Source organism: Epinephelus lanceolatus, chromosome 20 (assembly GCF_041903045.1).
Source record: "Epinephelus lanceolatus isolate andai-2023 chromosome 20, ASM4190304v1, whole genome shotgun sequence".
NCBI lineage: Eukaryota > Metazoa > Chordata > Actinopteri > Perciformes > Serranidae > Epinephelus > Epinephelus lanceolatus.
In genome coordinates this window covers 12,157,304-12,183,646 of record NC_135753.1, presented here as the reverse complement: position 1 = coordinate 12,183,646, position 26,343 = coordinate 12,157,304, and the positions used below count along the sequence as shown (strand labels likewise).

Below are 26,343 nucleotides of genomic sequence, written 5' to 3'. Positions count from 1 at the left end.
AATATCTTGAAGGACAGTATGGCCCCACCTACTCATTCAAATATGGTCACTTCTGACTTCAAAAACCAAAATGGTGACCACAGAAATACCACCATTTTCAAAATGGTAGTCTGCAAACCAATAGGTAATGACATGATGGCTCCATCCATTACTTTCAATAAAGTCTGAGATGTTGCAGCATAACTTCTTTCCCCAAATCTGGTTGTCAAGAAAAATATAAAAGTAAAATATACTCACATATAAATGTATACCTCTTCCAGAAATGTACTCTATTTGATTCTGTAGTCTGAACTGTCTACCTTTTTTGTGAAATTACTGTAACTTTGCACTTTTTTTCATTCTTTGTACTCATTTTCTTATTTCTTTTCTGTTCTTTTCATCTTTTTGTGAAGCCAGTGTAGCAACATCTTTTGTATGAAGACTGATAGATAAATATTTTTGTTGATATTGACTGTAGTAATGGTCATTGCTGTAGCAGTGGTGATACCAGAGATACACTCAGTCCACAAACAAGATAGTTTACAGTGTCCATGTTTGTGAATTGAGGAAATGCATTCTTACTCTGACCTCGTCACATATCAACATTTGGTCATGGACCTACCACGTCGAGATATCAGTGAAAGGTACCCTGGTTGCGTTGGTTCTTGACATTCTGGAACGCAGTGTCAACTTCAGCCTGTTGCATGCATTGTCTGTTTTCAAAATACACTTCCGTTTTCACAGGAAATGTAATGTTTGCATACAGTCTCTTTCAAAATACACACGCTATGTCAGTACAAGACTGGGAATTGATGTTTATTCTTCTTGAACAACAAATGTACATGGTTACGTTTAGCCACACGCACATGGTTGGGTTTAGAAAAAAAAAGAACAGGGTTTGGATTAATTTTATACAGGAAGCAAACACTGGCCTCCCAAGTAAAAGTCTGTGGTTGTTTGGTGCCCTTTAAAAATAACAGCGACCGTCCGCGTATCATCCCAACGTGAAAGGACAGCTTTTTTCGTCGGTGTCTGACGATGCAAGTCACTGACAAAGTGCCGGTATTCACAACTTTGGAGTGAGACTGGGTCGATGTAATCCATCTTTGGGCTGCCAAGTCATGTGGATCTATGTTCCTTATTATCATAAGTTCGTCCAAATACCATTGCTTGACCCACCTAAGCAGGCACAGGTAACACAGCACATCCTTTAAGATGGCACCACCATTTGATACATTTAATACAGTGTGACATCAATCTTACATTCTCAGTAAAGCACAGACACCATAAAATTCAAATTCAATTCAAACACACCATTTAAATACACACTGGACAAATGATTTCCATGTTAAGGGATGTAATTACAAGTGGCATTGATTAAAGTATAATACATTTAACAAATGGTCACATTATAAGGTTTCTCCTGCAGCTCATTCCTGTTCAAAGCAACATAATACAAACTGCAACACTAGAGAAATGTACTGTGTTCTCTTTTTATATATACCGCTTTATTCTCTGACCTTGTCTCAACTGTATGTCTACGAACAAATATTTCTGTTGCTTTGCAGCCAAAAATAAAATGAAAAAAGTTACCCCACATATAAAATGACAGCTGCAGCATGGACACTGGCAGGCTTACCATGGGGATTAAACATCACACATTAGAAAGACAGTCCTGTAGCTGAAATATCACATCTTTGATCCTCATACCAACCAAAGTGTCCATCAACTGCCACGTCTTGTCAGAGTTTCCCTGGGCAGGAGACCGAATCGCTCAAAACAGTTTTTGAATTCAGTGTTAAACATGAAACATCAGGCTGAGAATGATCTTATTAGAGACAAAGGAGCTCCTGATATATTGTCTTTTGCCTTTTATCCCCCCACCACGTATATGGAGGTGAAATGAGTCATATTATGTAGCAGGAGATGATATGATGAGCATTGATGGATGAAATTAAGCTGAAATGAATTGCAGGAGGCATCTGCTGTAAATACGCTTGTCTGGTCCGATGATCAGAAGCCTCACTGGTGTTAATCAAAGGCCTGCGGGAGTTACGATGGTGCTTTGCTTTGTTATTTTACTCATGTTTTATTTCTGTCTTAGCTACGCTCTTTATTCTTTTAAAGGTGAACGGTTCCAGCCTGTAGATAAAAGCTGTTAAGACACGGTTAGTGATCAGAATGTGTCGAGACAACAATATATATTATAACAGCTTTTGCTGTCAGAAGAGGAAAGAAGATCATTCTTATTTTTGTTACCCTTTTTTCTTTATCTGCTTTTTTTCTAACTGTGGAATATCTCACAATTTGGTTTTAATTTTATTTATTTTTGCAAAATCTGGAAACTCACCAAAACTACATCTGCACATTTGTCCATCTGGATAGGAATCGGTCCATCTGTCTTGCCTACCCTACACTAGAAGAGTCTGACACCCTCTCACATCTAAAGACTGTGAGGTTTTAGTCACAAACCATAGCTTTACAGAGACTGGGAATCTGACACAGTCATTATTTGCAAGACTACAACTAGGTGTCTTTCTTGCTCCTGGTGGAAAATATTGACCCCTCCCAAACTCAAGGCCCCAGGAAGTGTGCTGGGCTTTGAAGCAAATTTTTGTGGTGGCCAAACAATGGAATCACAACCATCACGTGATGCCCTGTGGCCAAGAAGGACTTTTTCAATCAACAACACTCTCGTCATAGATTTGACCATTTATTGCAACAAATGCAAATACAGTTACGTTTGGCGCTGAGGGCTCCGTTCTTGAGGTGCTCCCTGGATTAGACAAGCAGCATGCTATGCCAAAACAGGGAGCATAATACAGAAAACCCCCTGGGTATATAAGAGTGGGCCCAAGCAAGACATTGAATGCCATTTTGACCTTGGAGCCATGTTAGGACTCTTAATCAGAAAGGTGGAGGCTGGGGTGGTGGAGGTAAAGATTTGCTAGCAGCAGTGGTGTGGCAGCATTGGTGAAGCAGGTATCAGGAAGCCATATTTAAATGGGCCGCCTTTTGTGGGGATGGGCTGTGATTGGTGTGTGACTGATAAGAAACAACAATCCAATTAGCTGGCTGTCAGCTGGGTACAATTTGGGATGTATGACTACCATGTCCTGTATGTAAATCTTCATTTCCCATATACTTTGATGGCACAAGAGACATCTGTAAATCAGGTCACTACCCCAACAAATGGAGTCATTTCATTATCAGAATTTTATCCATTCAGTCCAGTAACATTTGGAAAGTCTAGAAGAGCAGCAGTGGAGCAGCAGCAGCAAGCAAGCAGTTGAACTTTTTGGCTTCATGCACCACTGAGCAGCTGTCATAGGGATGAGGTGGGCCCCGCCTCCAACACTGTATCCAGTTCTCTTTATACATCTATGTCAAAATCCCTTAACAATTCCTTACATGTTCCCAAAAGCACATGACACAAGTTAAAAGGTGTTATTTGTGGACAGTATTATATCTACAAAGATGAACTGTGTTTGTGTACAAATGTGTGTACAAATGTTTTGTTGCCTCAACTCACTACCAGCCTCTGTTGGTTAGCTGCACTATTTTAGTAGATTTCTAACTAAGATAAGTGCAAGTAGGTGTACTGTAAAACTTCAATTGATAGCCGACGCTATTTTTTAAATCACTGAGGACTGTGTCTGGGAGAGACTTTTATATAACTCCTTTCACACAAAAACTGTTGCTCAGCAAAGATGGAAAATAAAATCAAATTGTTTATTTAAACCAGTATGAATATTACTTGTATAGAAATTAGGCTTCAGATAACATATCAGTTATGAATCATTTATTTGATCTAGCTCCGACAGACAGCACATCAGAGAACGAGAGAGTTACAAGGATTACAGCATACTGATACAACACCACTTTATCCTGTTAAAATAATACTAAACAAATTGGATTACTTTTTATGAAAAACCCTTTTGATTCTTTTGATCTGAGGATTCTGATGGACTGAAAGTATATGAATAACTTAGAGGGTAATCGAGGAATCTACACATAATTTGAGGTCACCAACAACCTGCTTTTATACATCCAAACTTAAAACTTCTATTTAAAAAAAAAAAAAAGAACTGCTTAGCAACAAGACCAGGCGTCTAATTGAGACAGGCCTTTATTTGTCAAAATGTGTGCCCACACCGGGCCAGTAAAAGGGACTAGGCTTTTAATTGAAGTATATATAAATGCACGCCAAATTACACACTCACTCCTCAGCTCCACAAGCATCCCCTCTTTTTTCACAGTCCAAGACAACCAGGACTCGTTCACGTTCTTGCACCTCCCCAAAGTCCCCTCCATGTTTACAGTCTACCCGGTTTGCTGCTTCCTGTTTGGTACTGGAGGAAGAGCACCTATTGATTGCTGATAACGTGATGTTAGTGAACTTTAGCACGAGCCTAGACTAAAAACTTAAAATAGTATTAAACATATTTGATTTTATTAGAACGTCCAACCAAGAAAAAGACTGACCCAAGACAGCTCAGCTCAGAGTTTTACTGACCACCTTACATCAAATAATCAAGCTCATGGGAGTGAGCCACAGCTATAACAAAACTTTCAGGATTTAATCTGACATTGGAAGTTTGTCTGCAACAGTGAAATCACTTGAAAAATTGTTTGTTGTAAGGATGGCTTATCAAACATAATATTTCTAATGATACCTCTCTCTAACTGACACTTTTGGACTCATTTTAATGTGCTGTAGTTTAATGCCAGGAGAGCCTCATACATTATACTATAGTTGTTATATGGCACTAAATGCTTTTGGTGCTAATTTAAAAAACAAAACAAAAGGATGACAGGAAACTGTTTGAGCACTAGGCTGAAATGGGAACAATGGTGTATTTTTGTCCTGTTTTAATATATTTTTCTACAACCTCCCTCTCCTATGAAGAGGCATTATTGTTAAGTCACTGTGTTTCAGACCTTTATGATGTGAACTTTTATAAAGCTTATAAAGCACTTTTACTGTTCACTCGAGAATGTTGTGGAAAGAAAAGCCTGCAAGTGTAAAATGTCAAGTGGTTTTCTGTGGTAAATACACACGGCGCTGCTCAGTTTTCTTTGTGTTAACATTGTGTTTTATTTCTTTGCAGGTGAAGATGATGGCCTGGCTCTCAAGGGCAAGGTGACTGTTGCAGACCTCTTCAGAAAAGACTTCAAGGTTCACGACCCTAACGCCAAATGGATAAGCAGTAAGTTATTCAATTAAACTCAAGAGTTACACAGTTTATTGTAGAACTGGGTTTGAAAATGTGCTCCAAATATTTTTATTTGTGCATTTTAAGAACAAGAATCAGATGTTTTTCTCAGGTATTGGCATCTCAATTCTGAGAAAGAAATATCCGACATACTTGCCCTCTTTTTACCAATGTGTTACCCTAACAACTTCGTAAGGAAGAAGTGTTCTTCTCTGTCTCCTAGTTGCTTAAATTTGCTTAAAGCATCTTAGAACTAACAAAACAAAATGCTGTAATTTTTTAACCTGGTCCCTATTTTCTTATGTTTTTGTACGAGTGACTAATCCAGAGAAAAAATTTTGAAATTGGTCCAGTATTGAGAGGGACCGCTGCAGCCACAGCAGTGAAAAAGGCTGCGATGTAATCCCACAGGGGGAATTGTGCACCTTAAATTTACATCCATTAAACATGCTTGTTTTTGCCACTGACAGGCTCAAATTGTTTTGTAAGTGTTCGACAACATTAAGAAAAGGACCTTACATATTAAAGAAAAGTTTTCCATCCCTTTTGTTTGTCCAAGTTTTCCTGAAGGAAACGTTCATTAATTTTCCGTAACCACTTATCCTGTTAGAGGTCGCAGCAGTGCTGGAGCTAATCCCATCTGACACTGAGCGAGAGGCAGGGTACACCCTGGACAGGTCACCAGACTATCACAGGGCTAACAAATAGAGACAGACAACCATTCACACTCACATTCACACCTTCGGCCAATTTAGAGTCACCAATTAACCTGCATGTCTTTGGATTGTGGGAGGAAGCTGGAGCACCCAGAGAAAACCCACGCTGACACGGGGAGAACATGCTCCCCCACCCAGGGTTCAAACCTCCCCCCCCAGGGACAGCATGGTGCTGCAGTGGTTAGCATTGTCGCCTCAAAGCAAGAGGGTGAAGAAGACTTCTCAATCTGAAATCTCGCAGCCTGTTAAAATCAGCTAAATATTCAACCAAGACATAGAAAATCTTTTAGATAACACTAACTTATGCCTTCTGTACTCCAGCACCATACTCTTCAACTCTCATTAATGCTTCTACTGAAGAGACTTTTCCTTGAACAAGACTTAGTCACAATAACAGACCAGAGAAAAGGTTGGAAAAAACATTTTATTACTCTGTAAGGATCCTTTCTGTATGTTGTCAGTCACTTATAATAATAATCTAAGCCTTTCAGTGGCAAAAACAAACACTTCAAATGGAAAGAAAAAGATGGTGCACAATTGCCTGTAAGGATTGCTGTCTGTTACATTCCCCTCAATACTGGACCAACATAACATGGGAAATTAGGGCCCAGGTTGAAAATAAATTGCAGAAAGCTTCATGTTGTCTTGTTGGTCAAAGAGAGTCTTCTGTACCAGTCGCTGACAAATCAGAATCAAGAAGGGCGTCTCTTACCAGTCAGAGGGAGACAACACCCTAAAACAGAGGAAAGCAAATTACACTGAGGATAAATTGGTCCTGAAAAAGAACTGGCATCTCTTCTGTTGCATTTTAGATGGAGAGGAGCAGATTTATTGTAGCGCAGATAAAACAAAAGCATGTTGTGATGACAACATAAAACTGCACAACCAATCTGTTCCAACACATCAAGAAACAGGACAGAGTTACATGACAAATACATAGTGATCAAACGCAAGTTTAGCTTCAAAACCTCAAATGCCTCATGAGTTTCTTGAATTGTAATTGGTAATATTGCACTTATTAAAGGTATTGATGCAACTATTTTGAAAAGATTGTTTCTAATTACAGTTCTTAAAGTAAGAATATTGCTACTAATGATATTTTTTCTGTTTTTAGCTTTATAACAAATGACAAATAATAGTAATATTCATGACAATGATATTTTGTCTTTCTTTTTTTTTTCTTTTTTTTTTTTTTACACCATCTGTCCCTTTTCTGTCTTTGCAAAACTGTGTGTCACTGTACATTGGGTATGTGTGTGTCCTTGCTGTCTGACATTCCTCCAAACAATTTATTCCATATGCTTCAATAGCTAACCAATTACCTGCAACCACAACCCTCATTTTTCTGTGATCAGTGACAGTTTGTGGATGCTTTTGTCACAATTCATCGCCGCCAATTTTAAATGCTTGTTTTTAAACAGCGGGTGCTGTCACAGTATAAACACCGACAGCACCGCGGGGAGCCAATGAGAGAAAATTATATACTTTACTTTACATCAAGGTAAAACAGCGACTTGATGCAGCCTCACACGTCTCTGGGCCGCATTGAAGAGAATGATCACAGCACCAAGATGTGAGGGGTCGGTACAGCTGAAGGATTAATGAGGTGGATTTTGTCTTTTCTCATGCACAATGAAGCTGTCTCCTCCAATCTCAGCATCTGAGATGGCTCTTAGAAGCAGCGCAGCTGTTAAATCTCGTATCCTGAAATTGCAAAGCCTTCCCCTCTGCTATCGGCTGTAATTAGAAAGCTGAAAACCTGTATTTATTATATTAGTGACAGGAAGATGGCATTCCTGTGGATGATGAGCTGGGTAACGGCCTGATTTCAGTGTTTGTTTTAGCTACAGGTCCCCATATGTGCTTAAGGATGAGACGTCTCTCACGTGGCTGATTTGTCGCTGTTCGTATCTGTGACACGCAATAGTTGTAAACAATTTGATCACACTCGAATGAGCCTGGGTAAACATCACAAACTGAGTTAGTACTGTACACATCTGGAAGGTAACATCTGTTGTGTTCTCAGCGAAAGCTCAAACTGAAACATAATTCTCAGAGCAACAGAGCGGCTGAATTGCATGAGATCATTGTCATAAATTGTGGTTATTATTTACTTAAAATATTCCCTTAAAGGAATAGTTCAGATCTTTTGAAGTGGGGTTGGAAAGGTTTATTACCCATAGACAGTATATTACATACAGTAGATGTCGGTCGGCACGCTCCTAGTTTGGACTAGCAGGCTGAAGTCGGACATGGAAAATGAGCAATCAACTGCTGTGGAGGGGTCAAAAATAAAACATGTTTTACCACCTAAAAAATTTCCAGTTAAAGAAATCAATATAAGTTTAAGTGTTTGCCATATTTACAATATTTTCACAGCTTTACCTCACCTTCAGACCGTGATAACTGAGATCTGGGGGAAAAGTAAGCTGTTAATATTGCTCTCTTCAAAGCCAGACTCCACTGAGAAAAACAGTAATTTAACATGGCTGGACGCAGGAGCTGCTGGTCCACTGCTGCCTCAAACTGTTATTTTTTTATTGTGTTATTGTGTGACTTTGGCGTGATATGGGTTTGTTCGGATTCACCAAAGTCACACAATAATACATACTAACAGACTGAAAGAGGCAGCGGTAGACCAGCAGCTCCTGTGCTCAGCAAGCTAAAATGACTGTTTTTCTCAGTGGACTCTGGTGGCTTTCACAAGAGCTCAGGTGGGAAAGGAGTGTTGTTAACAGCTTCCCCGTTGGAAAGGGCTGTTTGGCGGAAAGGTAAAACAGTGAAAATACTTGCAATATAGTGTACGCTGACATGATGTGGATTTTTTTAAGTGGCTAAAATTTGTTTTGCTGCTGCCCCCTCCACAGCAGTAGCTTGCTTAGCGTTTGTGTCGTACCCCGGACTGCTTCTCCAAACCAGGGGTGTGCTAACTGACATCTACTGCACTGCATGTACTACCCTGACTATGGATAAGTAGCCCATAAAACACTAGTATAAAAAAAATCTGAACTATCCCTTTAATCTATAAGGCTGTTATATAAGATGCACAAAGAAAAGAAAGCAGCTTTCTAATAATCCATACATACAGCAGCAGCAGCCATGAAGCAAGACTTAGAAACCAGTCTGCTCTTTCATCTCCTCCTTTTTGTGCTGTTGACAGTACCATCCTTGATCTCGAGGTATTTTTAGTGTATCATTAGACACAGCTGACAAGGAGGAGAGAAAGGGGGAGAAAGAGGGAGAGAGATCCATCAGCTGATTATTTCGACTTCGTTAGTGTGTCGTTTTTACTAGACCCAGTGCTCGACCAACCTGCATGCTTTCAGGGCTGTCTATAGGATTTGCAGTAATGGCTTCCCCGGTCGGGAGCTGAAATTGAATTTTTTTTTTTTTTTTTAAACCTAATTGAGCCTGGTTTTATGTTTTCTCTTCCCCCGGCTGTCTGCACCTATCAATCAATTCCCTGGAGACAGACTGAATATAACCTCGAGAATCCTAATGATCATATATTAGGCTATTTTTACCAGGAAAAATTGCTTCCTCACGTCTTGTCCAGCAGCATTAACTTAGATATATACTGTACTTGAGTATCATTAGGTGCAGAGACTGTGCTCCCTGCCTGTCCAGCCAATGGATCATCATTTTAAAGGATAATTTAGGTTTATTAAAAGTTAGGTTTTATTATAGTAGTTTGGCTATCCTACTTATATGTAATAACATTGTACTCAAGTAACTCTCTCTGAAATTTGGATATGCAGCAACATTACTGAATAGAAGTCAGACAGAGCAAGAAACAACCATTAAAACAATCACACAGGTTTTAAATGCTCAGACCAGAGACAACCCTGTAGTGACATTGCAAAGGTTGTGTTGCCTCAGGTTCCAGTGAGTTGATGAAATATGATCCAGGAGGGCCTTTTTAAATAAAAGGTGCATTTCTTTAAAGGCTTATCAGATGCTAAAATACTTATCATACTAAGCAAAGGTTAAATTAGCAACATTTGTTTTATCTTCTATTCTATCTACTGTTCCCATTACAAAGAAATCTGCCATGATGATACACTTTCATGTATTTGATTGGTCAGAGGGCATTCTGGATCAGGTTACACCCTCCTCCTGCAGCTCTCCCCTCTTTGTCCTCAGCCCCTTCCTCCAGACGAACATGGGCATATGCACAGGCTTTCACTGTTTCCCGTACATTCATTTATTTAATCATATTTCACTGCACAGTTGCTCACCCCCTCCTGGCTGTGCTCTGTCTCTCTGTGCTTATCAGACCAATAATGAGACAAGAATAAACTTGCGTTAGCCTCCCCACAGTCCCTCTGCCTTGCTCCCTGCTTCTGTGGACAGCTTCTTCAGGAGGAGAGCAGCACCAGTTCTGGAAATTAACCTTCAGTCGGCAGCTGTAGAAACTGAATTTGGTCGGTGCGAATCCAACCCCCCAGTGCCAGGTGTCACAGTGGGCTGATGACCAGCGGGAGCGCCCAGTGTAACCTGTGTAATGGCAGCAACAGAAAGTTTGCTAATGCAACAAGGAGCCCTGGACTCAGGTTGCTCCAGCCGCTGACTGAGGGTCCATCTCCAGAGCTGCTGCTGTTGGCTACATTAATGTGAACTTAAAGCTGCAGCCGTTAGCTGGTTAGCAGAGGGTTAAATTATTAGCAACATTTTCTCTCCATCTCTGAAACACTTAACCAATACTGACCCGTGTTTTATTTTGTTTATTATCCAAATTTGTTTTTGACAAGTCTGTCTTTCTTTTTTGGGTTGCTTTGCAGTGTAGGCAGTTGTTGCCGATGCTGGAACAGCAACTTTCTCAACAGGATTTTCTGTCATTGAATCAGGCTTTCACAGAAGGGACGTGCACACGCTTCTGCATTTGTAGAACAGCCAACTGTAATGCCCTCTCTCTGAAATGACCTATGATTGGCCGAAGTCCTTTATCACGGGTTAGATTTTCTAAAGCCTGGAAACAGAACCAAGAGAAGGTGTGGAGGTCTAGCTTTCCCTCAGTCCACTTGAATTACAATATGCTCAAACTTTATTATGGGATTTTTGTCCAATGATGACAAAAATAAAACTGCCTTCCCCAGCTTTAGTGAGGTCACTGCCCACACATATCGGATTGTTTGTTCCTGGTCTGGTTGGACTTGTCGTAGCAATGTTGCCATGTCCATAGATCTCAGTTATTTATGATGGCTAAAGCAACAAAATGCCCAAGCTGTAATAAAGTGAAATCATCCTTTTATCTCATGCTGTATCTAACTCAAGCTTTACGAACTACATCACCCTGCACCCTGCATCAGTATTCCGGTCATGTTCTGAAGCCATCACGATAGGTCTCCTCGGTTTGGTAATTGCACCGTTAGCAGACACTGCTGATATCTCACATACGCCTGTTTTTTACCACTCCATCTGAATCAAACAGACACAGCATCAACATCATTCCAGCACCACCAAGGTGAAGCCAGCCCTGTGGGACACAATGCAGGCGCTCTGAGCAGCTGCTTGCCATTTTAATGGCCACGTTCCTCTTGTTTGCCCCTCCAGGATGCCTTGTGTCTTGTTGATGTTTGTTAAATATGGTGAAGGGGGAGCCATTTGTAAAGCGCTCCAAACGATTGGGACCGCCTCAAAAGTGTTGTTGTCGTGACTTTGAAAGGGACTTGTGACTGTGATTTAGATAAGTGAAGTGTGGCGGCGATGTTTGTTTTGTCTGTGTGCGTAGACTCATGCGAGCTTGTCGCAGAATTACCTTGTTTCTGAATGATGCATAACCTCTCATCTCTAATGTTTATGTAAAGCAGTCACTTTGGAGATGATTAGCCAGTTGTCTCACTCCCTTATTGACTTTTCATAGCTCTGCTCCCATGACACAACATGAGTAATGATGTGGATGCCATTTGTTAATGGAGTTCTGCAATGGATCTTTTTCTTACCAATGAGACATATCAAATTAGCCCATACACTCACTGTTAGCATCCAGTGCTCATTCAGTGTCACAGACAATCAGCTTTTGTAAAATGGTAACATTATATGAAGCAGCAGGTGCAAATATCCCCTTTAGAGATGGCCCAGTTCTACCGCAAGCATGACTGATGCTTAATCTGAGAGGATGTCTCGGCACAAGCTCCCATTTTGTCGTCTCTTTCAACCTCCAGAAAGCAGCAGAAGTGGCGCGACAGCTTGTCTTTTGACAGAAACAAGCTGTCGCAATATACTGATGTTGTTCAGTGTTTTTAATACCCAGGGAGGAATAGAAATATCTACATCTGATGCAGAACTGAAGAGGAGAAGCAGACTTTGGAATTATACGTTTGCTTCAGTGCGTCTCATGACAAATTCAGCAGTCTCATAGCTCCTTAGCTGCTAACGTCGAAAGAACATCTGAAGAGTTGGATGTCATCTTTGATCCAAGTTTTTTTAGCAACCGAAATTGAAAAACAGCTATTTTGGTCATGTTTTGTCCAATTTAAGAATCCTGCCACAATTAGATTACTTCTTCCTCCCAGTGACAGAGAAAATCATACTTTCTTTTATGGTTCTTGTCTTGGTTACTGCATAGTGTTGCTTCCTCTCTTAAAGAAGCATTGGGACAGCTCCACATTCTGCAAAGTTTTCAGAAAGCTATTGAGCAGAACTTCAAGTAGGGACTAAATTGCACTCATTTCTACAATCTCAGCTTCAGTTAATAGTGTAACTCAAGATTTCTCTAATCAATGGTACAGATTCTTTATCCTCTATACCTGTTAAGGGCCAATGCTCAGGCTCAAGAACTCTCTCTCTCAAGTCTGTCTGCCGCTGCAAGGTCAAGAGCTAAACAGAAAACATGACTTTTCAGGGATTTCACTGGCAATTCTCCAAGGTTTTGAAACGCTCTGTCTGCAGATCTTCAGCTGGCTATATGAGTGTTTGAATCACAGTTTAAACCCCTTTGCTAAGCCCCATGGTTAACAGGAAATTTAAATCTGTGAGCTTTGAATTCCAAGGCTGGGTACTGAACCTGAACCCTCACGAAAAAGGCCAGCGTCAGATGTCTGGTCAGACTGTTAAGTTATTCTTTGATGAGATTGCTCCAATTTTAGATCATACTTTTCCCAACTTTAGATGGCATTTTTTTTAAACAAAGTCCCTACACTGTGGGTTGGAAAACTTACTGAAGTTTACTGGAAAAGAAAAAGAAAAAAAAAACAATACCTAAAGTCAAGCATTGTGTCGGGATTAGTCATAGTTAAATTTTAAATGATACACTCCATAAACTCTCAATACTGCCTATAAATGTTATTATGTTATTATTCATAAGAATCATTTTATATGGACATTTGCAATTATCTTGATAGTTTTTTTTAATAATGGCTGTGTAAATTTAGATAGAAATTGACATTAAGTCGTCATTTTTCTGATTTTAGTCAGTCGATTTTTTAAAGACAGTTACCTAGCAGGCTAGTTGTTATCAGCCAGCTAGCTGATAACAACGGTTAGCTGGCAAGTCAGTTTATCGGTTAACCTGCTAGCTAAATGATTAAGATTTATTATATTAGTTGGTCCTTTTTTGGTGTTAATAAGTTGAATATTTTCTTATTCTATCTATTTTCTACTTGGATCTCTTCCTCATCTAAAATCACATTTATGCCTCTGCACCAGCGACAGCAGTGCCCACAGGCATTATGTTTTTGGGTTGTCTGTCTGTCCACACAAACTTCCTATTCTAGTAACACAATATATGAGGAACGCCTTGAGGGAATTTCGGGCCCTGGGAACACTGCGCAGCCTTGTACTAAATTTTCACAGTGGCCTGTCTTAGGATAGCAAGGAGTGACCTGCCCTACTCTGCCTTACTGCCTTACTCCCAGGCTAACCAGTCTTACTTCTCTTGCCTAAACCTAAGCAGTCGAACCAACAAAGGCAACAAGTGCTAGCCAGTCACAGGGAGAGTAGGGCGGGTCTCTACTCTCCTAGAAAACGTAAATTGGCTGACAGGTGCTAGGTGAGTGGTTCCATTGAACTGTATTTAGCAATAAGTATACATCTTTAGGGAATCCCTTTAAATTTGGCACAAACATGCCCTTGGACTTCAGAATGAACTGATGAGAATTTGGTGGTCAAAGGTCAGTGTCACTATAACCTCACAAAACATGTTTTTGGCCATAACTCAAGAATTCATTTGCCAATTATGACAAAATTTCACAAAAACGTCTAAAAGGATAAAATGATGAAGTGATGACATTTTATAGCCAAAAGGTCAAAAGGTTAACTTGACATCTTCATGTTCTGCAAAAACACTTTTCTGGCCGTTATTCAGCATCATATCTCAAGAACAGAAGGGGAGACATTTGCTCAGACACTGAATTGGTGGCACTAATCTTGGTAAGTCTCCTCAGGAAGAACAGTCTGCTTTGTCCCTTCCTGCTGAAGTGGGATTTGCTGTGAGCCCTGTACAGTTTTTCCTTTGATTTGAACCTTAAGGTACTTGTTTGGATCCACCTTCCTCATTTCCTCTCTGTGGGTGACAACCAGGACAGGAGGTCACCTGTTTCTCTGGTTGTCCGTCACAAGCTCGTGGGTTTTGCTGATGTTGAGCTTCAGTTGATTGTTATTGCACTGTGGGATGATATCTATCAGAACTCTGTAAAAATAGTCTCTAAGTGAAGACAGCACGTTTCTCACAGGAAATGATTCAGTGACCATGACAGTAGAGTGATAACTTCCATTTTTCAAAAAAGAAAAGAAAAAAAAGACTTAATACCAGTTATTGAATCCCTTCAAAGTCTTCACTACATGTATTAAATGGACAGACATAGATGTAGACTTGACTGGTTAGTGGAGGCAAAGTGGAGGTGGTAATTGTAGTTGTGATTGCTACTATTAAAGTAGTAGCAGCAGCAGTAGTAATAGTGTTTTCATGCATTTAGCAAAATAGTACAGTCTGGCACCCACATAAACCTGCCTAAAAAGCACCAGTTGTGCTGTCTGTTTCTGCCTGCAGAGAGGAGAGAAGACAGAGATGGTGTTAATTAACAACAGAGGTACACCACAGATACACACACACACACACATGCACGTAAAAATAGACATGCTCGCACAAGCACATAGACACAAAAACACACACACGAGGAATATAGTTGTGTTTTGTCTTCTTTTCTGCAAATAGTGCTAACTTTTTTATCCCGAGTCCTTGTTTGTTACATACTCGTGATTTCACAGTTCTGTATGCAGAAGAACTTGTGTTGTTTAGGCATAAATGCAGTCAATGCATGATGTAATATTTCTGCAGCAGCTACCACTGTATGTTTTATACAGACACATCTCCACTGCAGCTCAATATACAGTAAGTTCCCTCTACAGTCCACTTCCCTATAATGCCCACTGCACACAGCATTCACATCCAAGCCGTAAAATGGACTTACAATCCTTTAAATTCATTTTAGCAGTCTTATCACTGAGAATTCCTAGCTTAACTGTGTTTGCGTAATGCAGCAGAAAGGCTGTGAGGATCCCTTCACAGCAAGGGGCCTGCTCCATAATTTTGCTACAGTGATTCTACAAAACCATTCATTTAGACTCTGCATGTATCTTTTTTTAAGAATCCACATGGTTTGGGGTTTATGAATGATTTTTGCAAATAACTCAGATATTGAGGTATTTCAACTGAGAGGTATCTCCTTGGAGAGCTTGCATAATAACGTTGAAATTGCGTTTCTTGTTGGCTAAACAAGAGAGTCTAATCACTGCTGTGATGTTTAATGTCATTATTATTATTGTTATAATTGTTATTTTATGTGCGCTAGCCTCCCTAATGATCTTAATTACTTTGAGCAAGAGCAGAGCCTTTTAAAGTTCAGTGATTGGTTTGCAAGGAAACACACCACTGCTACACTGACACACACAGGGAGAAGAGGAAGTTAAAGCACACGAGGATGGTGGATGGTGTATTAAGCAGCGACAGAGATTGTAGATTTATGAGGAGAATACGAACAGCTGGCACTGATGAAATGACCGTCACCTCAGACGCAGTGAGTCAAATCAATGACACAGTGACTTAAGGATTAATTGCAAATTGAGGTTACAGGTTACAAAAAGCACATGAGTTGTTTTTTTTTTAGCAGGTTGATGGAGGGTTTCTAAGGACACTTGGGTGCTCCCTTGGGAGCCATCTTGGAGGGAATATGGAGTTAGATGGGCAGTGGGTGAGTTTTTTAGAACATAATGTTTAGCCAATTCTCTCCTCAACTGCTTTCAGGGGTAATAGACTTAGAAAGATATGGCCTGACGGATCACAGCGTTCTGGGAGTTGAGTTGCCTCACTGGTTTCAGTTGTGACTCATTTTACGCTGTTACATTATTGTCATAATGCTATCATTTGTTATTGTGTATTGTTCATTATAGATCTGAAAGCCAAGATGAGCAAACTGATGCTAAACTTGACTTTTCTGGCTAAATTACATTACAGTGGACTAAAAATACCAACACTACTATTAAAACAGATGCTCTCAATTGCATTTACACAGAATGCTGTTCAGCCTTTGTAGATCTGCACACATCTGGAGTCACGTGCCATGCATATCACCATGCATATCACAGCATAATCTTACTAGATAATGACGAAAACTCTGTCTGTCTGTGTCTGTTCCACGTTTTTCTCCTCACTGACTTGGTCAATCCGTGTGAAATTTGGCACAGTGGTAGAGGGTCATGAGAGGATGCATATAAAGCAATATTACATCAATTAGCCAAAGGGGGGCGCTATAACAACCGATTGAAATTGCAAACTCTGAATGGGCATATCTCATGTCCCGCATGTCGCAGAGACATGAAACTTTGCACAGAGATGCCTCTCCTCATGAGGAACAAATTTGCCTCAAGAACCCATAACTTCCCGTTATATAGATTTTCCGCCATTTTGAATTTTTTTGAAAAACACTTCAAATCGATCTCTTCCGAGGAAGTTTGACCGATCTGCATGAAACTCGGTGAACATAATCTAGGGACTTCTATCTAAAGTTCCCCCTTGGCAAAAGTTGGAAAACTTACTAAAACTGAGCTTCTATAAGGCAATGAATATTGCAGAGGGCGTGGCTCATCACATAAAGGTGTATAACATCTCAAGGGTTTCACCGATCACCACGCAACTTTGTAGGCATATGACCACACATAATCTGAGGGGACCCCTCCATTATTGACCCCATCAAACAAATGGGGGTGCTAGAGAGCTAATTTTTTATCTAGGTCTAACCGCCATGTCGATTTTTACTAAACTTGGTAGATATGTAGAACAGGACGCCTCAAAGTGACTGGAGAAATTTAACTCTAATTGGCAACTGGGTGCGCTATAACAACAGAAAAATGCTTAAAAATGGCTAAAATGTGACCGATCGCTGTGGCTCCCCCTGTGGCCGAATGTTGCCTTTTTTTTTTCTTCTAATTTTTGGTATGACTAAGTCACGGCATGGTATGCTGTACATAATCACGGAAACTGTCAGTGTGTCATTCTGTCAGTCAGTCATTCTGTCTGTCCCACGTTTTTCTACTCACTGACATGGTCAATCTATGTGAAACTGCACATAGGCATTGAGGACTGGCATAGGTAGAAGCTGACAAAGCTACCAATGGGTATGGACTAGTAATAAGGTATTCTTCATTGATGTTTCTTAACTGCATCTGTGTTTCTGGGGCATAAGTGCTTTTTTAACTCAGCAAATCTTGAAGCTGTTTATAATCATCATTACCTTGCGCAGCTCTTCTTGCTGTGGCTGTTCAAGTGGTGATCATCTTAGGTTTGGGTAAATTAAAATTCAGCATAATTAATTAAAAGGTTTCAAAGCTGACACAAACAGACCTGTCTGCATGGCTTAAAGAACGTCACTGTGAGCGAAAACCTCAGGCATCACACCTTTCTGAATATTCCAACATTTTTTGTAATATGGCTACAAGATGACATTAGATTGTGGAGTATTCCTTTATATGGTCATATGTTATAGGCAAGCTACTGCAAGTGTTTACAAGTGTTTAGCCTGCACTGCTACATGTAGCTTCACACCAACTTCAGGGAAACAATCTTGGTTATTGGTGTTGTAAATTTCTCACCAATTTTTGAAAATATTCTTTCTTGAGCATGTCCAGTTGTGAAGATTGTGGTTTAGAAGTTTTTACTGGTGATTTTTCACAGCAAAAAGCCACACTATACTCCATTACAGTCATTGACCCTGCTGCAAGTACACTGCTACATGTTGCCACATGCTAACGTCAGGTTGCTAACGTCAATTTTCTCCCTGATTTCTGGTCGTATACCTGCTGGAACATGTACAGTTGTGTTTTGAATTTTTTTTTGATTAGCGATTTTCATGGTAGAAAGTGCTGCTCTTCTCAAGTAGGCCTACAGTCATTACTCTGGCTGCACTGACATTGCAGAGAAGTCTTGTCTAGATGATGATGCAAAAACTCCTGCGGAATTTGATGTTCTGTATTTCAAGTGATCATTTTAACCCAACTCATGATCTTTCTTAACCCTTATCAAGAGTGTTTTGTGCCTAAACATAACCAGGCCTTAACCACAGCACTGTCACACCGTAAAACAGTGACACAAGAGTATTTTGAAGTGGCTCGCGGTAGTTTCACAAATCTAGAGTAACCATCTAGCCACAACCATGCAGAGTTGCAGATATGCCAAAATGTAGAAGACCTGGAAATGCTGGCCAATCAGAGAAGACTGGGCTTTTTGGGAGGTGGGCTCAAGGAGCCAGGCACTAAACAGAGAGCTGAATACAGGTGTCCCAGCACAGATAGTATAAGGAAATAAGTCTTAATAAATAAGTCTTTGTTTACCATTAAAACCATTGAAGTATTTGGGGTTTTTAATACAGATGAGCATCATGGGTCCTCTTTAATATCAAAGGGGAATTAAGCAGCAAATACTGTGTGATGGTGGGCTCTGTATTCCATAGTAAGGACTGAACTGAATTGTTTTTGGTGGCTTTCTTTTTTCTTTAGAAGGGTAGAACATCAAAGGTATTTGAGTCATCGATATGAAAGGGGGCTTCAGAAATTTTGTAGGTGGTTATTTCCAGGGGCCTGATGTTCAGAAGGCTGCAGCTCTTTGAACATAGCGCAGACCTGATGGTCAATAGCTTGCTCTTTTTAAGGTCAGAATTTTACTTGAACCTCTGATGCCTTGAGGTGTGGACGATCCAAGTAAACCAAATAATGAGACAGAAAAAAAACATCATCTGTATTTTAGAGGTTAAGCAGCATGGAACAGCAATGACTGGGCAATGAGCCAGGTTCTTCCAACCTTAATGGTGAACTCAGAAACATGAGAGTCAGTGAGTAATGAAACCAGCAGGCACATGCTGATTGGCATCCCTGATAAACATAAATGACTTCTAGTGTGAAAACTGGCCAGCAGCAGGTTGGCAGTAGCCTTGGGTGGTTTCACATTTTGTCAGTAGGTTCATACTTGAGGTTGCTGCTCATTTGTTTGCTCTGACATTCATTTATTCGCATGCTCATTTATCAAGTAGGTCAGGAATAGAATTCTGATTCTGCCTGTTGCAACAGTAGAAAAAAAAACACACACAGCCATTATGTGGAGTTCCCTCTCAAGAACATCCACGAACGAACTAAATTACTAGAAATATATAAGGGGGAGATTTTTAATTAAAACTCCCATTGAATTTTTTATGAACCTATATTTCACGGCACATCTAAGCCAATGGGTGGCAAAGATTTAAGACTGTATTACTGCATTAGAGATTTAATTTTATTTAGCCACAGACAGACACCATAATTCTTCCCCAGTAGCTTGTGTCGCTTTTATCAGACCAGTCATCATCTGCAGCCTTGAGCACCGACAAATGACCTGGAACCGACAAGAAAAATCCAGAATTTAAAACCGCAACCCTGCCTCACCTCTCGGCTAATAATACAGCCTAGAGAGAGGAACTAAAATCTATTTCATTCACCAGAATGTGTTTTGTAATCACAAGGTGATGTATTATGTGTAGGTTAGGGACATTTAGGTATTATTTCCATTCCTACTGAGACATATAAATCATTTCTCTATTATGGCTTTCTATTTTCATGCTGGGGAAGAGAGAGGTCCAAGAAATCTGCTTCGTCAGTCTACATTTTAGACTGAAAGCGAGACAAAAAGTGAAAAATACATAACCAGGCATTTTTCTCCTTAATAATCCAACCAATCAGCCTTTTTATGATTTCTTCTATCAGAACATGCCTGTTGAAAACTCTCTTGTGCCCACTTGGAGTGTTTTTAACCCTCTCAACTGGAACAAAACGCACTCCAGAGAACACTGAATGTAATGAATGATGTTACTTCAGTGGTGCCTTAAACAAAGGGCTGAGTGGAGAGGAGTAGATTGAACAACATTGTAAAAAGCCTAACTCTGAGCGAATACAGTGCAGCAGAAGGTAATTTCACTTCAAGAGTCTACAAAAGTTGATTTTCCTTGAAGTAGTATTAGCCAGTCTTTCTGCACTGCTCTGTCTGTCTAATTAGGCTGTCATATTGCACACGAGGCAAAAAGGCTTGGTTGAGGCGTTAATGAAGCCTACAGTAAAATGAAGCCATTGAAGTATGAGCAAAAAATCTTGTTTCCCAGGTGAGGAGAAGGACGTAGTGGGGGATCTGAGTGTAAGGTGAAAGGATAATTTTGTACAATGTGAGTCTAAAAAGGTATTAAAAAAAAAAAAAAAAAGTTGAAACATGATCAGTCAGACCAATGTAGGCTACCTGTAGCTCCAGAGGCACATGCGGCTCTTTAGCCCCTTTCTAGTTGTGGCTTTTACCAAAAATTATATAGAAATGAAAACAGTTATTCTTTCAAAATTTTAATTTAAAAAATAAAATGTAATGTAATGTAACTGGACTAGCGCCAAGCAGACAAGGGCAAGCAGCCAAGAGAAAGACAATACACTTTTACACTGCCTGTTCAAGGCGGGAATGTCGCAGCCTCATACTGTCTCACCATTCTGTATATAAGGCACATTTGTGGAATGGGAGGACAGAGTTGTCTCGCCTCTGAGCTGGGAATGGAGGTAGTAGCAGTGCCAAAGCAATGTCTATATAAAGAGACAGCCAGCAGGACAAGATCATGAGCAGCATGGGCGTGACGTTTTGATAATGTGTTATGCGTGCAACCCACTATGAGAAATATAAGAAGTAGCTATTAGCAGTTGGCACCTAACTCAAAGAAGAAGAACAGCAGCCGGAATTGTATGCAAATTGGTAAAACAATGAGGTCCAGGAGCTCCTTACCCTCAGAGCAGAAAATGAGATCAGCTGCCATATAACAGAGATTACAAATGATTGTTATTGCCAAGTTAGACCATTGTTATGGTTTGTAAAGTGCTGCCAACGCATAGGTTATAGGTCACAGCAGAGGTCGACGCAGTTGTGTTACATGTTACACCCATCACACCTGTTTTGATTGCCAAGGTGCAGTCTAAGGTCCTGTTTATACAACGATTTCAACTGAAAACGGTAAACTCCAGTTGCGTTTTGGCTGATCATTTACATGACAGTGGCATTTTGGGTGCCTTAAAACGCGACGTTTTGAAAACGGGTTCCAGAGTGCAATTTTTTTGAAACGGCACCGTCTCCATTGTCATGTAAACTTGCAATATGCAGTTCCTCTGAAAACGGAGACTTTTCGCACATGCGCATCAGCTTCCAGTCACTAGGCATGCACGAGAAAGTCAACCATCACAACAACAATGGCGGACTCCCGAGCTCTGCTTGTGCTGCTCACCCTATTGAATTTATCAACGCTTCCCCATCATAGTGTAGATTTACTGTAGCAACTCCACCTCGTCGTCCGTCCAGACAAACATTTGTGCGGTTGCCATTTTGTTTGTTTATACATCGCCGCTCTGTAGAAGGAAGTGTAAGCGTCACACCGCCAACTACTGGCCTGGCATGTATACTTCAGCGTTTTTGGTCATTTTTGCGGATCTGTGTGCACGGCGATTGTTATCTAAACGTAGCACTTTTTTTTTCAAAACGAAAATGAGAAACGATTCTGTTTTCAGTGGATGGTTTTCGTGTAAACATGGCCTAAAATTACACAGGGTAGCTCAATGACGCAACGGTTGTTTGGTTCTGTGTAAAAATGCAAAGGCAGCATGAGGAAGGGACTTCCTAGTGGCCCTATAGCATGATCTCTGTGTTAAATGGGCTAATGACAATATTAATTGATATTGTCTTATCGATCACAGGTCCCTGAATTGAATTAATCGAATCGAAATTATAATGTGCCCAACTTTGTGCAATCACAAAATATTGTATTGTTTTCCAAAGAATTGATATAATATTGTATTGTGAAGAAAGTTAAATTAAGTAAAATTTATGTTTTAACACTTTGTCAATGTCTATGTGCATCATACGTCTACAGCCTGGTGCCTTTTCCTCTAAATTTTGCTGAATGTCAGTCGTGTTGGCTAGCCTTGGGTCTCCCTAGCTTGGCTAGCTCTTAATTCCATATCCAAAAAAAGGAAAAGTCTCAAAGGTAGATAGGGAATTTAATAGAGCATGGACAGATTTATTTCCTTTCATCTCAAGTGCTGCAAAGTTAAAGTACCAAATAATCCTAAATATTCCACTGCAGAGTAGGCAACGTGTGCAAAAAACATACAAGTGAATGCTCATTTAGACCCTTTAGTAATGTTGATAGGCTTACTGAGACCTAACAGGCTATGTTACCTTCATTTTAGGCTCAAAATGTTTATAGCTTCAGACTTTTTTTTCTCCAAAAATGACTCTCTTGATAGTAAAGATTGATGATCTCTGAGTCAGACGATCATACAGGTTTTTAACAGAATAAGAGATCAGACAAACTTCAAGAGAATGGTAAAATATTTACCCAACTGTTTTTTTTTTTTTTTGTAAAAATCCACAATTTACAGACCAACTTCCTCGTTTCAACTTACGAAGTTTTTATTGTACATTTACATGCACACAGTTCCCATGTGGAATGTGGGATTGTTATAGACTTTTCACATTGTTTTACCTTCTTCATTTCTAAAGTTAACTGTTGAGTTTTCATGTTTATGTATTATGTCATGGACATGCATTTATAAGACACCCAAAACACCATTGCAGTGGAGGAAAATTAGTCAAATAACATGACTCTGGAGTTATGGAGTTATGTTGAAGTGAGATTACCAGACCTCTGTAGCCTGCTCCTCATCTCTACTTGAGGCTATCAGATAGCAGCCAATAACATACCACACCCAAATCTCTGACAGAGCTTTCTGTGGTTGAGTTGCATTGTGGGTTATGTAGGCGCCAGGTGATTACAAGGAAGAAGAATGCACAGAATCAAAGAGACGATATCTCAGATTTTGCTGCATGGACTTTAATTCTTCTTTTAAAGCTGTTCATTATGAGTGTAATAATGTGACAGGAGTACAATGTGACATTAGTGTCAGGATATTTTACCAAAAACTGTAGCCCTTAGGTCACCATAATATAAGCAGTAAAACATGGAAGGACTTCTTCTTCAGTCATACCTAAATCATCTAACAAACAAAACCATTTCTCTTCAGAGAGACAGTAAAACCTGTCTGTTTCTGTAGCTAACGGTAACATAATTTGGCACATGGAGATCTGCTCTTCTACTCTGTGGTTGTTTTTTTAATGAGAGAATATATTCATTATAACGGTTTGGCTTGTTGACAGCCTTTGTTGTTGTCTGACCACTTGTGTTTCTTGCTCTGTCTGACTTTGCTGTAACTATGCTGCCATGTTGTCAGATCTCAGAGGTTGGTGAGTACAGAGTTATAATGAACTGAAATGTTGCTGTGAAAATTAGATTTACTTTGTAATAGACGAAAATGAGCCTATAAAAGCAGTAGCTACACAGATAAAAGACTGTTCCATAAATTTGCTTCTATAAAGGGAAGTCCATGAAGTTGAATGTACAAACTCTATACAGAGCTTCTTCCCTTCTCTCAGGCTTTCTCTGCCTCGTTTGTGTCGCCTCGTATCTCTGCCTCCCTCTCTTTTCCCTTCCTGGCGCCCTCTCTCTGCCTCCCTGGAGTGAGGCTGGGTTAGGGCTGTGCCCAGGGCAGGAGGCTGTATTAATAAGACATAGTGCTGTGGAAAGGTATAGATCAGAGGAGAAAACAGTGCCCTGGGCTAATGCACAGCGAGTAAAAGTAGAGGGGAAAGAGAAAGTGAGAGAGCTAGAAAGAGATAGATTGAAGGGAAGACATAATGCCTAGGGTACTGTGAAAGAATAGATGGCTCTCAGTCTTTGAAAGAGCAGAAAACAAAGAGTTGGAGAGGTGAAGGAGGGATGATAAGGTCTAAAATGATGAACTCAGCAGGAGGGTTTATAAAAGGGCAGTGATGGGAAGGATTTGAGAGATCTGAGGTATATGTGAGGTGTCTTGGGGCATGTGGATAAAGGAGGAGATCAGCGATTCGGTGAGGAATAAAGATGGAGAAAAAGGTGCCTTAAAGAGATGCAGGTCTCAGGGTTTAAAATGAAGCCTGACTGTGAAAAGAAAGCAAGTCACAAAGCAAAATAAAGTCCAGTCAATCTCTTTGACCACCGATTTGTCACCATATTGTCTTTTTTTACACGTTCGAACCCCCATCGTCTGTGATTACCATTTCATATATAAAAGTCGACAGTTTATCAAGATGCCAAACGGAGTCAAACTCAGTTAATGGACCATGGTGAAGAAAAGTATCCCTCTTTTATTTATCACCATGATTTCCATGAAGGAGTCCATTTTATACCCTTGTTAGTATGCCAATGGTTTTTAACAAGGAGACAAAAGCTGTTGAGGGGGCGTTTGGCTATGCCAATCTAAAAATGTCTGAAACTGCTCTCCCCAGCACGTTCAGAATTAAAGCCATTGTGATGGTAATTTTGTCACCTCTAATGGACAATTAGATATGCTAGCAGATAGAGAGCACTCTGCATAACAATCTCTGGGTTCTAATTACCTCGCCAAATGGAGTGGTTGCTCATGCGCCTATGGATCACTAAAGCAATAAGACAGAGGAGCGCAGATAGATTGAAGGTGAAAGGGGGCAGTTGCTGTATTAAACTTATCCTTCCCTGATAAAAGCCTGATGGATGAGGAGCTGTGTGAACTTTCATACATCTTTCAAATAATGGCTCCCTTCAAGGCTTTCCTCCAGTGGCTTAAATTCGCTGTGTTTGCGCTGGAAGCTTTTGTATTCAGGCGTATTGAAAGCTGTACGTTGAATATGGTGTTAAGTGGGTCAGATTCCTGAGAACCTTTGTTAAACCTAACATATACTTTGGAACAAATGTCAATGTCTCATTCTGTACAGTTCATAAAGGACCATAAAGGTGCATTAAAGGCCCTGGAAACTTATTTCCACAAGTGCTGGAGTTCTACATGAACACAGCTTAACTATTAAGTTTGAACTGTTGTGTTTTCTCTAAGCTCTTCTGACTTCTTCCAAGTGGGCAGGCTCAATTGGAAAATGGTGATGTAAAGTACCTTTATGCACCAATCAGAATAGGCAATGTTCAAATCTGTTTTCTGCCAATCTGATAGAGTTTTTGGCTGTTAAAGGAAGTAAGGTGTTTTCCCCAAAACCTTAACTTGTATTGTTGCAAAAGAAAAATATGTAAGACTGGAATCTCTGGGAGTTTTCAGGAGCTACAAGTGATATTTTACAGTCTGTTATATCTATAGCAGTGTTCCCCCTATATGCATTCAGCAGGGGCATTGCAATCAGAGAGCCAATCAGATCATGCAAATCACTCAAGACAATTCCTCTACACGCCACTAAAATATTTTCACTGGTCTGGTGGTTCTGACAAACTGTAGCTCTCACTGAATATTTACTGTTACATTCATGGTTTATTGCTAGCAGACATGCTGTCTCTCTCCTCAATCGCCACACACAAAGACACACACACACACACACACACACACACACACACACTGCACTGAATGCTTCTGTAGACGCTCTGCTGTTTTCTGACAGTGTGTACATCTAGCTTTGTTTTGTCCTGTACTGTGCCCACATGCGTGACACCATCTGCATTTTTCCAGGATTTGAGTCATTTTGTTTTTGCCTGTGAAAATGTAGGGTTGATTAGGGGAGACAGGGGTAATTGTAACAAGTTTTAGTCTTAATACAATTATTCTGTTGGGTAAAATATTTTTGTTTAAACCTCAGTCAAGACCAAATTTGAATTTAAGTTTTTCTGAACAATACAGTTCAATGTTCATTTCCTATGGGGAAAACAAAATGCTATAAATCACTGCAAAGTAGCACAATATTACATAATTTATTAAATCTAACTCAACATCTACAACTGTGTGCAAATGTGTGTCTAATGCCCTTCTTGTGTCAGCAGGCACACTAAATATCTTTCAGCATCTTTCAAGCTAGCTATAGCTTATTGTATCTATAGTAAAGT

The 26,343-nt window shown here is 40.0% G+C and overlaps 1 protein-coding gene across 5 annotated transcripts in view; it reads left to right on the top strand.

Moving 5' to 3' along the window:
- dpp6a (dipeptidyl-peptidase 6a) overlaps positions 1 to 26,343 on the top strand; it is a 350,581-nt gene that overhangs the window by 266,380 nt on the left and 57,858 nt on the right. For all 5 annotated transcript variants that reach the window (XM_033638754.2, XM_033638755.2, XM_078162828.1 and 2 more), the window contains one exon: positions 5,091 to 5,189. In XM_033638754.2, coding sequence (XP_033494645.1) covers positions 5,091 to 5,189 — 99 coding nt within the window. The remainder of the gene's footprint in view (positions 1 to 5,090; positions 5,190 to 26,343) is intronic.